We start from the raw sequence: 14332 nt of genomic DNA, 5'->3' as shown, positions 1-14332 counted from the left end.
GACTTATCTGTATTTTTTTCACTACTGATATTCATTCAGTCTTTCATTCATTCATATATTCGTAAACATTATTATGTCTGCACTCATTTCCACTGAGGATATTTAGATGTAAATAAGCAGTTTCTGTCCTCAGAAATCTTACAGTCTAGTGTGGAAACATATACTTAAAAAGTATACAGTCAATAATTGCTATTGTAGAAACACAGTGTTAGTTTTAATGAAACTAGTATGCTAATTTCTTTTTTGGAAAAAAATTATATTTCCAGATTCTATGGATTTTTGATAAAAACATCTTGGGCATAGCACCATTTTTGTTTTTAAATGCTCCCAGACTAATTCACATTTACTAGTATTATGTTCCTTGACTCTCTTTTTGTCCACTGTTACCACACACTTTGGCTTTACTCTATGTCGCCTGCCATCTCTCTGAGCTTTCTGAATTTATAAGTTTATGAATCACTCTTGACATTTACTCGGCCATCCATGCATCTGCCTTCACACCTGAATTCCTTTGACTAAGAGCTGACTATACTAATTTGATTGGGTTTAGTTTTTAAAATTTATTGTGATTGCTCTTAATTCTAGCTGCTTTTAAAGCATCAAATTAGGCAAAGTCTTTCCTCAATTGAATTACCGAAAACAAAACAATATACAGGCATTTAAAAAACATGCTTTGGGAACAAGTTTAAATTCTTGTCATACTCAAGAACCTAACTCCCAGTGTGGAATCTTTTAGACACCAAAGAATGATTTTATAGAAGGTAAATTTGTTCAAAGGAAGAATAAAAGGACTAATGACTTACTAAGGAAATGTTTTCCAGGGAGAACATATATGTGTTCAAAAGTATAAAAAAATTAGAGCAGTTTATGAAGTTGTCTTAAAAATATATTTTGTTAAAAAAAAATATATATATATATAAAATCTACTTAATCTAATCTCTTGAAATTTGTTTTTCAAAATTATATAATCAGGTTTTTAAAAGTAGTAGACTTGTGATTTCCAACATATTTTTTGTGTGTCTATGCTATTGTTCAAAGGCCATTAACTCAATAATCTGTGTAGGTCCACCACAATGGAGTGGTATGTATGTGGGATGTCATTTGACCCAGTGCTTTAATTTATGCATGCTTTGATACGTTTATTGTCAAAGAAGCTAGAGTTCATTTATCCTGCTTCCAGATCTAGCATTAGTAAGATTATTTGCCCTCTACTCAAACTAATTTATTTCTGTATGAGTCTGAGCTCATATTTCATCTGTACTTTAGATGATTCTAATGAAATTCTGTGGATATTTTAAAAACACCTCTTACCCACAGCACCACTGTTTTTATTGTTGCTTATTATACTTATTCCTAATGATTGCTTTTCACACTTGGTGTTATTTTAGTAACCTATATAAAATATACAATATTATATATATTTTATATATATATATAAAAATTAGGTCAGGGTACTTAATATAAATACACAGCTCTATAAATGCCTACTCTGGGAGTTGTCAGTATTCCCATAAATTTAATATAATTTAATATAAATACACACACAGCTCTATAAATGCCTACTCTGGGAGTTGTCATTATTCCCATAAATTTAAATTTGTCTTGAATAGTATTTTTCTGTTGCTTTATTTTGATGAGAGTGCATGAGAGCAGTTCTTTAATGTTTCCTGAATTCTGTAATACTATATTCCTTTAAGTATTATATTTCTATTGCTTTATATTTTTTGCTTATAATACCTATAAATGTCAAGTACCTAGAGATTAGTTATCTATTACTCAATGTTGATCTGCAATAATAATAATTCTTAAGTATATGAGCTTTTTTTGTAGTATAATCTCAAGACGAGTTTCTGTAAATGCCAGTTTTTCTTCCTTTTTAACTAAACTTTGATAGTAAGAAGTTTTATTTGTTGTGACTTTTGTCATACTTTTGACTTTATTTCTTTTTTAAAACTCTAAGAACTGTTGTCATTCTGATTCTGGTATTTGAGTTTTGCAAGTCTCTAGACCATCAGATTTTCTCTTGATGGGTGTGGTATCTGCTTAACAGGCATATTTGTGCATGGAAACATTCTAACTCCCAGTGTGCCCTTTCCTCTCCTTTTTTAATTCTTTCACATTTTTACGTTGGGATATGGCATGTTTTTTACATACTTACTTTTATGTAGAAATAATACGGACTATAAAAAAATAGAAAGTTGGTAATAGAGATTTTCCTCATAAAAATATAGAGACATTTCCAGTCACTTTTCAAGATCGTAGAAATGCTGATCTGCTGTACCTAAACTGGATGCAGTTAATAATTTACTCACAATCAATTAAGGCTTCCCTTTCCCCTTGGCAATGATTTAACTGTTCCAATGAATAATAGCTAGAGTACAAATTACTCCAATAAAGATACTTACCTACAAGTCGGAAAGAACTTTTATTCTCTCTACTGAAGAAGTGCATCATTTTACATATAAAAAATTGTGGATTCAGAGTGCTCAGTGAGACCATGAGAAATGATTTACTAGTACTTTTTATAGTAGGATGAGGTGGGTATTTTCCTCTTGATTAACAAACAAGTAAATCATAACTCTTTGAAATATAAACCTCAGAGTGATTAAAATTGCTGGAACGATTTGATGTACTGTCTCTATTCTCTGTGATAGCTGACATATAAGTGGGGTAACTCTACCGTTTGCAGATATATGTTATTTTCACTTTTAAAAGTTTGAATGCAAGGAGACAATACCCTATGAGTATTGGTCTTTCTGCATATTTTATTTAATATTTATATATGGTGGCCTATTTCCCATGATCATCCCAAATTGGAAGATTCCATTTTATCTCCTTTGAAATGAGGGTTCCCCCTTCATCCCCGGTATCATTGTATTGTTGAACATCAAAAGGTGCTTGTTATTTGTAGTTAGGGTTGGCATTAGTATTTTATAAGATTGTAGAACTATCCATCAATAAGATAGTTTATATCAGTAAATACAAATAGTTTTTATGAATTCTAGGATTTCTCTACTTCTAAAAATAGTGAATTTTTCTCTCCAGTCTCTAAATAAATGGAGAAGTGATGAAGTTCGTTATTATGTAAATTTGTTTATACTGTTGGTAAAATCATGCCTTCAGAAATGTAATAAATGTGTAATTTGAATTTGTTTCTTTGTTATATCTTACACTTAAGTAGAAAAAGAATGTGAATATCATTAATACCAAAATAGTTTTAATATTTTATTAATAACTTCAGATTTTCAGTATGTAGAAATTCTCAGTTAATTTAACTGAGCCACCCAGGTGCCCCAAGAAATTCTCAGTTAATTTATTAATAGTTAGTTGTGTCTTCTGAATAAGTAGTTGAATATTTCACCTGAGCAACCATCCCTTACTGCCGTCACTAGAATTATTGACCATCTTAGAGAAATATGGAATATTACATATATTATTATATATTATAGCATACATGTTTTGATATATTCTATATTTTTTAGAAAGTAAAGACATTATAAAATATAAATGTAAGGTGGCAAAGGTTTAAATTTTAAAAGAAAAAGTATTCAATTTGGGTTTAGCTCAGATGAACTTGAGTAAACGGGGATAGGTTATGCTACACCAGCTATATAATTCTGAATGTAAATTAATTTTATAAAGTAACTAAATAAACTCAATTCTTTAAAGAGGGAAGGTATCCATTAATTTTTATTAAAATATTAAATAATGCTAATTGACCAAAGTGTTTAATTCTGTTGTGGTATTTTTGTTATTATATAAGAAAGTGTGTATTCCCTTACCTTCAGAAGTGATGCTGATTCCTAAAAACTAAATTCAACAGCGTAGCTAATATTTTTCAAGAAACAGTGAGAAGGTGATCTTCAGTTGAGTGTTCCCAAATAGAATGATAAGATATCATCTGTGCTTGCATACCTTTGTAAAATAAAATAACAAAGATGAGGCCTTTTTTTTTCTCGTGTCATTCTTTTTAATGTCTGTCTAAGTAAGTTTGCTCTCAGTATGATGTTTGTGGGGGAAAAGCATGCTGTCTTTCTTCTGTTTTTATTTCAGCACCACCTCCTCCACCACCATCCAGGGGAGGGCCGCCTCCTCCTCCCCCACCTCCACATAGCTCAGGCCCTCCGCCCCCTCCTGCCAGGGGGAGAGGCGCTCCTCCTCCGCCGCCATCAAGAGCTCCCACAGCTGCACCTCCACCACCGCCTCCATCCAGGCCAGGTGTAGGAGTCCCTCCACCGCCACCAAATAGGATGTATCCGCCTCCACCTCCAGCCCTTCCCTCCTCAGCACCGGCAGGGCCTCCGCCACCACCTCCACCTCTGTCGTTGGCGGGGTCCACGGCGCCACCCCCGCCACCGCCACCTCCACCTCCACCAGGGCCGCCGCCTCCCCCTGGCCTCCCTTCTGATGGTGACCATCAAATCCCAACTCCTGCAGGAAACAAAGCAGCTCTTTTAGATCAGATTAGAGAGGGTGCTCAGCTCAAAAAAGTGGAACAAAACAGTCGACCGGTATCCTGCTCTGGAAGGGATGCACTTTTAGACCAGATACGACAGGGTATTCAGCTGAAATCTGTAAGTAAGCCATTCTTTTCGGTTTAGACTATCTGTCGTAATGGAATTTTAAAGTAATTTATAAGACAACTTGGAAAGTCTTTATTTCACTTTTTGCACTTTCTTTTGGTATTCATATTTTTAACCCTTTTTTCTGTTTTTAGATACTGTAAAACACACACATTTATACCTATCCCAGTGTAACCCATACTTCTGTAATCTAAATATCACCCCAGAAAGTTCCCTCATGCCTCTTTCCAGTTAGTCCCCCTCTCAGAAAAATCACTAATCTGATTTCTGTCACTGTAGATTAGTTTTGCCTCTTCTAGAACTTCATGTAAGTGGAATATTACAACACGTTGGCTGTTGTTCTAGACTTCACCTCTGAATAAAATTTACTTTAAATTTAAAGAAAAATCTTCAAACTATGGAGAAGTAACCCTACTTATAACCATTTATAATCACCTTGGTAAGTTCAAGCCATTACCTTTATGAAAACTAAACTGTATTCTAAAGTTCCTGTGTTCTGAAATTTACATTAGTAGAGAATCTGACTCTGCAGAAAATGGAGTTTTTTGGTTTTTTTTAAAGATTTTATTTATTTGAGAGAGTGAGAGAGAGCATGAGAGGGGAGAAGGTCAGAGGGAGAAGCAGACTCCCCATGGAGCTGGAAGCCCAATGTGGGCCTTGATCCCAGGACTCCAGAATAATGACCTGAGCTGGAGGTAGTTGCTTAACCAACTGAGCCACCCAGGTGCCGGATAATGGAAAGAGTTCTAATAGAATTTTGGATAGTGGTGATAGATAATTTTGGAATCTCTTTAATGGATGAAGCAGAAGTTGGTGACTTTTTTTTTCTTTTAAAGGACCACATAGTAAATATTTTAGGCTCACAGGCTATGTGGTCTCTGTCCCAAAAACTCAGTTCTTCTGTTGTGCCACAAAAGCAGCAGTACTGATGATGCATAATTGAATGGGCATGATTGTGTTCTATAAAGCTTTATTGAGGGACACTGAAATTTGATTTTCGTATAATTCTTATATGTCACACATATTTTTCTTTTGATTTTCTTCCAGCCATTTAAAAATGTAAAACTCATTTTTCACTTTAAAAGGTTCTACATAAATAAGACACACTAGATTTGGCCCATGGGCAATAGTTTGCTGACCCCTTTTCTAGAACCTAAACTGCTTGCATTTACGTACTTCCTTCTGATAGCACATGTAGTCTGTCAGTTCCAAAGGGGAACATTTGCTCTGTAGGGCTTCAGATGGGTAATGGATGGTAGATTTTTCTACGCAGTAAATAAAGATGAAAGAAGGGGATTTTAATTGAAAATTATTTTGTGACATAGGGAATTAGGGTAACTTTCTAAATCTCCAAAGCTTTGGCTAGGAAGAGAATGATGGATAGGGAACACAGCTAACTGAATGAAAACATCTAAACATTGGCATAGCACAGATTTTAAAAACTCTCATCTTTAATATGTATCCAGAACTTTTTCTTGCTACATGATCAACCTGTGAACAGTCGTCTCTGCTCCCTCTCCCCCTTTAGCTTATGCTAAAGGTTTCTCAGGAGCAGTTAAAGAATTTTAAACAGTTGTTAGTGGGAAGAATTAGTGTCAAAATGACCACAACTGAGGTGAATAACAGGTTTTAATGGAGTCATTTTCAAGCTTGTAGCTTAGAATCTGTGCCATCTCTGTGTCACTCATTCCCACATCTGCCACTCTTACTTTTTGTTTCTCTTTCATATTTCCTTTCTTCCACAATCAACTTTTGATTCTTTCTCAGTTGCTGATACTAATAAGGTATTATTTTTAATGAATTAAATTGTGTCCTCTTTTCTTAATTTAAAAAGTTGCTGAATTAAATACCCTGTTTATTTTCCCCATCATTACATCTTCCCATCCCATCCCAACTCTCTCCCGGCCCAAAAAACCTTGTTAACTGATCTCTGCATTTCTTTTAGAGAGAAAAATGTGTACCATTATAAGTGTAGGCCATCCTTACCCTAAATAATCACTTAAAAAAAAAATTAACTACAGAGTACTATCCTAGAGTGCATAAATCAGTGAATTATTAGCATGTTATATGTGTGATCTGAGTCCGTAATTTTACTTCTTTTTTAAGAAACCTTTCTGTGGAAAAAAAAGAAGAAAAGAAACCTTTCTGTGGTTGAAATTTCTCTGTTTTTTTAAACAATCTATATAAATCATTTATTCAGTGATGAAAATGACTAACATAAGATCACAGATTTACTTTAAAGAACTGGCAGTAAGGGTATAAGTATTCACTTACATATATTTTGAATTCCGTGTTCATAGTACCTCAGACAGCAGCATGTCCAAGTCAGTGCTTTAGAAAACATGTTTACGGCAGTTTCGTGCTGCTGCCGTGCTCCTGTGGTGTTACCTGCCTCGTTTTACCAGATTGCTTAAAGGGAGTCTGTTTCTCCTTATTGCTGCTACACTTCTTTGAGAGCCTCATGCTGACATTCAAAGCTCTGAAACTATTTCTGTTGTCTTTTTCATTTATGGTATTTCTATACCAGTAATAGTTAACATCTGGTCTCCAAAAACCTAAATACCAATGAATGAGTCAGTATCTTATGGGGAATTACTTTGAATATTTTTAAAAGAAAAAGATCTGTAAGTCCAGAAAGACAAGTAGTATTAGAAGAAGAGTTGTTAAGACCAAAGGAGGAAGTTTGCCCTAACAAAGTAATTTCTGGGGGGAAATGACTTAGAAATAAAGCAGCTGTATGATTTCATTTTTAATTATACCAGTATTCTACCTTTACATAGGTAATATAATTCCACAGACAAAATTAACAAAATCAGTATTTTGTATAAATGACTGCTCATTTTAGCCAAAGTACACTTAGGGAGGTACTTTCTAAATTTTTTTTCCCCTGAATCTCTACAGATTTCCTGTATTCTCTCTTTTTTAATGAGAGTTTGGAATCAGAGTATTTTGCATAGAAATTAGATTTTAATGAGACCCCTTGAGGTTGATTTTTTTTCCCCCCCTTGAATGTAGTTTATACTAGATAGAAGTACTTCAGTTAGGGATAGTTGGTTGCCTTGTAAGGTAGGTACATTTTGAAAGCTGCCTAACTAATATCTTTGCAGAGAAATATGCTATAAGAATGAAGGTTCATTTTGAGTTAAAATTATATATAATGTATAATTATATATATAGTATGTAAAGTTATAAAGCTTGTTTGTAAAGCTGAGTTTTTCTAGGAGAGCAGAAGTCTCTTCAGTTGCTCTTAGGTATCTTAAGTGTCCTTTTCACTTAACACCTCCAGGAATCTGGATATTACTTAAGTTTTGTTAAAATAATGTTCCTTGATAATAGTTTCAAAGTTTCATCAGCTAAGGCATTGTGTACTAGAATGAAAATGGACAGAAGTAATCCATCTGCCTGGGCAAGTATTTAAGGAAAGGTTTGTTTTTCTAAATATGGAAATGCGTTGATGGCTTTATATATTAGGGAGTATATGAATAATTTTAAGGCAGCCATTTCTTCTTAGTTAAACTTGTCCTGGGCTCGTGTGCTCTTTTTTTTTTTTTTCCTTTCCCTTTTTTTTTTTTTTTTAAAGATTTTATTTATTTATTTGACAGATCATAAGTAGGCAGAGAGGGAGGCAGGCAGAGAGAGAGAGGAGGAAGCAGGCTCACTGCTGAGCAGAGAGCCCAATGCGGGGCTCGATCCCAGGACCCTGAGATCATGACCTGAGCCGAAGGCAGCGGCTTTAACCCACTGAGCCACCCAGGCGCCCTCCCTTTCCTTTTTTTTAATAGGAAGTGATTCTAAAAAAGTAAGACTTTCTGGAGACAAAAATTTTTTACTAAAAATTTATTTCTAAATTTTGCTGACTTTCTTTTCCAAGGTATCTGATGGCCAAGAGTCTACACCACCAACACCTGCACCCACTTCAGGAATTGTGGGTGCATTAATGGAGGTGATGCAGAAAAGGAGCAAAGCCATTCATTCTTCAGGTATATTTACATGTACATATGTATATTTAATTTTAATATTTGAAGTTCTATTTTCTTTTGATTTTATGATAGTCTTTGCTAGCTTTTCCTCTGCTGTTGAGTAACACCGATGTGAATTTTAGGGCCAAAATTTAAAAGTTACTGCCACTGTGACTAGTCTGTCTGAAGCTTAATGGATTCTAGGACACCATAGCCATAACCATAAATTAGAAGAACAGCTTCAGAAAAATAGCAATTTGATTTCCTGTACTGAAAATACTGATAGAATGCCTGGCAAATCTCTAAATGAGGCTTGAGATTCTGGATCGCATTCCTGTGACATGAGAAATTCAGGTTTCTGAATTTGTGATTCAGAATTTGTGAGAATCAGGGCTGAGAAATTGGATTTTCTGGGATTTGCTAAAGAATCTTGAAGTTTTCTGTGTCCTCCTTTTTGTGATTTCCTGAAAGGTTTATGTGAAAAAACTAGTCCCTATTCTGAGGCCATTATTAAAAGTGGCCACCATATAAGTGGGTATTACTTTCAAAAGAGAAAAAGCAGTGGGTCCTGCTGATACAATGCTTGAGGTTTACTAAAGCTTCCCAGCATGGTGTACCAGAATCAGATGTTTATTCTTTTTGAATCTATTATTTACTCTCTATGGACCTCAGTTTTCTTACTTGCTATGTGAAGAGAATTCATGAATCATGATTGATATGAAGAATAAATAAAATAATATGTAACTAACCAGCAGATTACCTGGCACATAGTAAGTACTCAAGAAATGTCATTTTTCTTCTGTTTCTCTGTGAGGATGTGGCTATCTAGGACCTATTACCAGTATTTATTTTCCTTAAATAGACATATCTATTCTCATACTGTGTGATAAAGAGAAAATAGGCTGTTTCATTCTGCAGATATTTATTGTGGAACAATAATTTTAAAAAAAATGCCTGCCTCCATGGAGCATGCATTCTGGTGAAAGACAAACAGTAAACAAACTATGTTAGCAAAATATATAATATGTTAAGTGGTGATATGTACTAAGGACAAAAATTAAGCAGAAAAGGGAGATACAGGGACTTACAGGATGTGGGAGGGAAGTTCATTTTGAAATAAGATAAGGCCTAACTGAGGTGACATTTGAAAAAAGACCAGAAGGAGTTCAGGAAGTAAACCATATAGAAGATGGGGGGAAATGTGTTCATTTGGGTGGAAAGAACAGCAAGTGCAAAGTCCCTGAGGTTGAGGAACACCAGTGAGGCCAGTATGGCTGAGTAAGGAAGGGAGGGGAAAGAATAGTAAGGTAATGAAGTAGGAGAGATAGTAGGAGGCCAGTGGTTAAGACTCTGGAGGCCATGAATATGATGGGAAGCCATGGAAGGTCCCTAGCAGAGGAATGGCAAGGATCCAAGCAAGAGATAGCAAATGTTTGAATCAGATTGGTAGCACCACTGAGCTGGGGATTGGATACTAGGTATATTTTGACTGGAGATCCTTGAGTTTGCTGATGGATTGGGAGTGAGGTTTGGAAAAAAGAAAGGAGTGAAGGATGACTCCCAGGACTTTTGACTTGAGCATGAAAGGGGTAAAATTTTCATTAACAGAGTAGGATAAGATTTAGGAGGAGCAGGTTTGAGAGGAAAGATCAGAAGTTTGGTTTTTGTAAATATTAAATTTGAAATACTTACTAAAAATTCAAATGTAGATGTTATGCATTTGGTTATGAGCCTGGAGTTGAGGGGCGGGGTCTGGAATGTTAAAAGAAATTTGCATGTCGTTAAAATAGGCGTGGTATTTAAAGTTACAGAATGGGATGGCATCATGAAGGAAGTGGATGTAAATAGAGAAGAGAAGGTGTAATAAGGTCTGAAGGCTGGAGAGTGCAGTATCTCAGAAGCCACATGAAGCATTTGAAGTAGGATGGACTGACGATCTGGGTTAGATCTGTGTGATCAGTCAAGAAAGTGGGAAAAGGGGGGCGCCTGGGTGGCTCAGTGGGTTAAAGCCTCTGCCTTCGGCTCAGGTCATGATCTCAGGGTCCTGGGATCGAGCCCCACATCGGGCTCTCTGCTCAGCAGGGAGCCTGCTTCCTACTCTCTCTCTCTGCCTGCCTCTCTGCCTACTTGTGATTTCTCTCTGTCGAATAAATAAATAAAATCTTTAAAAAAAAAAAAAAAAGAAAAAAAAGAAAGTGGGAAAAGGAAATTGAGCTTTAGCTTTAGGAACAGTAGGTCATTGGTGACCTGGAAAGAGCAATGTCATTGGGTTCAGAAGAGAATAGGAGGGTAGGAAGGGGGGCTAGGTATTTGGTCTGTCTGCTCTGTTTCCTTAGTGGCTCAGTGTCCTCAGTGTCAATGAGTTTCCTGCTTATCACTGGAGTTGTACCTGGAATTGGTAGTAGAACAATCTGTCAGGTGTATTTTTTACAACTTTTCTTTAAAAATAGTCATTAAAGGGGCCTCTCTTGGATTTGAGATATGTGAAAATTGAGAGACAAACCCAAATGTTTGTTTACATATAAACAAACTCTGGTTGAAATTCTCTACATAGATACTAAGGAACTAGAACCCAAGTCTTCTGACTCCTGGTCTAATCTTCAACTGACCATTATACTCTTTAGATATATTTTATTTGATTGATTTTAAATTGTCCTCGTAACCAGATTTCTCCAGAATCGAATGGGTTTGTTTCAGAAGTTAAGTAATTGGAGAAGTCATCCAAGAATCATGTAATGTTATTTTATTTATACATATATTTTGAATGTTTGCCTTGATGATTTTCTTTTAGATGAAGATGAGGATGAAGATGACGAAGAAGATTTTGAGGATGATGATGAATGGGAAGACTGATCTATATATTATATATATATATATTTTTAAGGTGAAATACTAAACACTACTTTCTGTCTATGGATTCTGTAAAATTATCATGTAAATGTTCTACCAATTTGCTGTATATTTTTGTTGCCTTTTTTGCTTTTTTTTAATTAATCTGTGCAATACCTCATTTAATCTGTAAAGGTTTGTCAAAATCCTCTATAAAGCTACTCCCTGTTATTGTGTGCAAGTTTACACCAGGATGCTCACTTAATTTGTGAATATTTTTCATTCCATCAACAAGGGAGTTTAAATATTATATGTGAGACTGACAAAAACCTTAATGTAATTTAGTTATAATGCCAGAAGGAAAACACTATTTTCATACCCTACTTTTTCTGTACCTAAATTTTCTTATTAAAATCTAGTATAGCACTACATTCTTTTTTAAGTGATACAGACCTTAGTTTATTTAGCCCCTTCATTTTGAACACCATGCTACATGAATGTTGAAGCTGACACATTGCACAGTTCTCTAGACATCACTACACTGATGCAGTTTCTCAAGTTGTAGCAATATGCTCTGCATAATGTCACTACAGACACACTAGTTGGGAAAATTAGTAACACACCTCTTAAAACAATATTGCCTGTTCTTGGACAGAAGTGGTATTTGGAGGCTGGAATCACAAGGAGACCTTGCATACCTGTACTTGACTGAGATTATTTTTATGCTATAGCAAATGTGGCAGGCTCTTTTTAGCAAAAATTTAAAAATATTTTTGGTATTACTCTTAAATAGTTGTTTAAGTTTTTGCAGTTCGGGGGATTTTAGGGGTAATATTCTACATAAACTGAAGGAGGCTATACATTATGGTTACTTCAGTATCTGGTTAAATGCACTATAAAAATCAGAACATTTCTAAAAATGATGTGGAATTATTTTTATTGCGTAGTCTGTATGGATTGAGGTATTCAGAAATATCTGCCATACAAATCGAATCTAGCTGGCAAAGGTAAACACTGTAATGCTGAACCAATTACGCTATTTAAAATTTTTTTATATAATTTCTCAAGGTTTTTGTCAAATGTCAGGTGAAGTGTTACATTTTTCTTAAAAGATTGGTGGCCCCAGTGTTACATTTCTTGAACTACATAACTGAATGATAGATTCTTTTTTTTTTTTTAATAAAACTTTACAACCTGCACATTTGTTATGTATACTAAATGATGTGTTAAAATTAGGGTTTCCTTGCCTCTCTACAGTACACTAATCTGCCTAAAGGTGGTTGTTTTCATATTTATAGTGCTAATTACCATACCTACCTACTTTAAATTTTAGGTAGAAAAACGATCTGATTTAAATACAGACACGTATTTTTCTCACATTGAGTCATATGCAGAATGTAGTTCCAAATGTATTTCAGTACTATAATCACAATATCCAACTAAAAATTAAGCTCTCTAGAATTGTACCGACCAAAATCTAGTATTGGCATGATCTTGACAGGCTGGACCTGCAAGATACGGCTTGAATTTTAACCAGTTATCACATAATCTCTAGTGATCATGCATCTAGTTATCATAAGAAATAATTTAAAAGGTTTTGTTGCTGAAAGCAGTAAGTGGTGCAGTAAGATAGTTAAGTTATTCAAAGAATGTTACCTTTCTTGCAAGAGTAATTTAAACACAAGGGAAAGAGTCTAGACTTTTTGTTTCTTGCAAAAACAGTGCCCTCTGCTGCTAGAAACCTTTTTCTGCTTACTCTCATTTTTATCGTGGCTTGCGCTCAGTGACACTGAGTCTGGTGTGGATGAGGCTGGACAGCTATTAACCAATAGAGTTAGGAATTTGTGCAAATGGTAAATAGAAAATTATAATTATTTTAAGTAATATTAAACATCCTTCTTTTTTTTCATTTTGACATTATAAAAAACATTTTAAATATCCTAGAAATGTCTTTAAGGTAATGCCAACTTAAGATCTCTCTTAACTTTTGGCCAAGGAATTCAGGGTTTTCCAGCTAACTTCGGTGTGATAAGTATTATCAGGAGCTGCTCTGAGTAAAAGGATATCAATTCTTTGAGTTGGAAACAATTTTAAACAAAATTTGCCAAAGGTAATTGAGTTTATTCTTCTTGAAGAAAAAAAAAGGCTTTCTGTTATTGTTATTGCACAAAGTCTAAATTACTATTGGTTGAAACACAGCAGCTGTGGAGTTCAGTCCAGGCATGAAGACTAAACCCACTGTAGATGTAAAGGTTGCATGTTTCAGTCCTCCACCACCTTGCACTGTGGGCAGCACTATACGTGTGCGTTGTCTGAAAGCCTCCCATATATACTGCAGCTAAATGATTGTCTGATAGCCTTCGCATTTAACAAACTAGCATGAGGCTTTTTATATGCTATGTGATAGACAATTTCAGCTAGCCACATATTGTATGTGTGAGATTCATAAAGACTTTTCAATCATTCATTTCCATTTATCAACTGAAATTTTGTTTAGTATGTGAATTTTTTTGAAATGTATAGTGATAGGATGTTGCACTGGTGGCAATTCATCATGGAGCATAATAAAATTAATTTGACCCAAATAGGCTAAAATACTGTGTTTTTCTTTATTGTGGAGAGATTAAAATGGATAAAAACAATTTTTTTTACTACAGATTGTAGTAAAGGGTACAGAGCAGTGAATGATGATGGTTGAAGTTCTCAGCAGACTGCATGCCCTGAGAGAGTGTGCCATTAAATAAACAGGGTGAGCAGAAAGAATGTTACACCCTGTTCTGCTGGGAAATGTGACAGCTGCTCAGCAGCTCCCTGGAAGCCACAGAACATTCACATTGCAAGGTCAAACTGGAGCTCTTGGCATTTCAGAAACATTGAGGTTCCCTAAAATCAGAATGATACTGAAGTTTACTGGTCATTTCAGTAAAGCCAGATATAGGAGTTCATGTGGGACTTAAATAG

The 14332-nt window shown here is 35.0% G+C and overlaps 1 protein-coding gene across 2 annotated transcripts in view; it reads left to right on the top strand.

The window, feature by feature from the left end:
- The window catches only part of WASL (WASP like actin nucleation promoting factor), a 65662-nt gene extending 54125 nt beyond the window's left edge, over positions 1-11537 (top strand). For both annotated transcript variants that reach the window (XM_080817992.1, XM_080817993.1), the window contains 3 exons: positions 4054-4574; positions 8455-8563; positions 11334-11537. In XM_080817992.1, coding sequence (XP_080674118.1) covers positions 4054-4574; positions 8455-8563; positions 11334-11395 — 692 coding nt within the window. In that variant the 3' untranslated portion in view covers positions 11396-11537. The remainder of the gene's footprint in view (positions 1-4053; positions 4575-8454; positions 8564-11333) is intronic.
- The last annotated feature ends 2795 nt before the right edge of the window (positions 11538-14332 follow it).

Source organism: Martes martes (genome assembly GCF_963455335.1).
Source record: "Martes martes genome assembly, chromosome: 11".
NCBI lineage: Eukaryota > Metazoa > Chordata > Mammalia > Carnivora > Mustelidae > Martes > Martes martes.
Note: the sequence above shows the minus strand (reverse complement) of the source record. Positions and strands in the feature narration are given on the sequence as shown.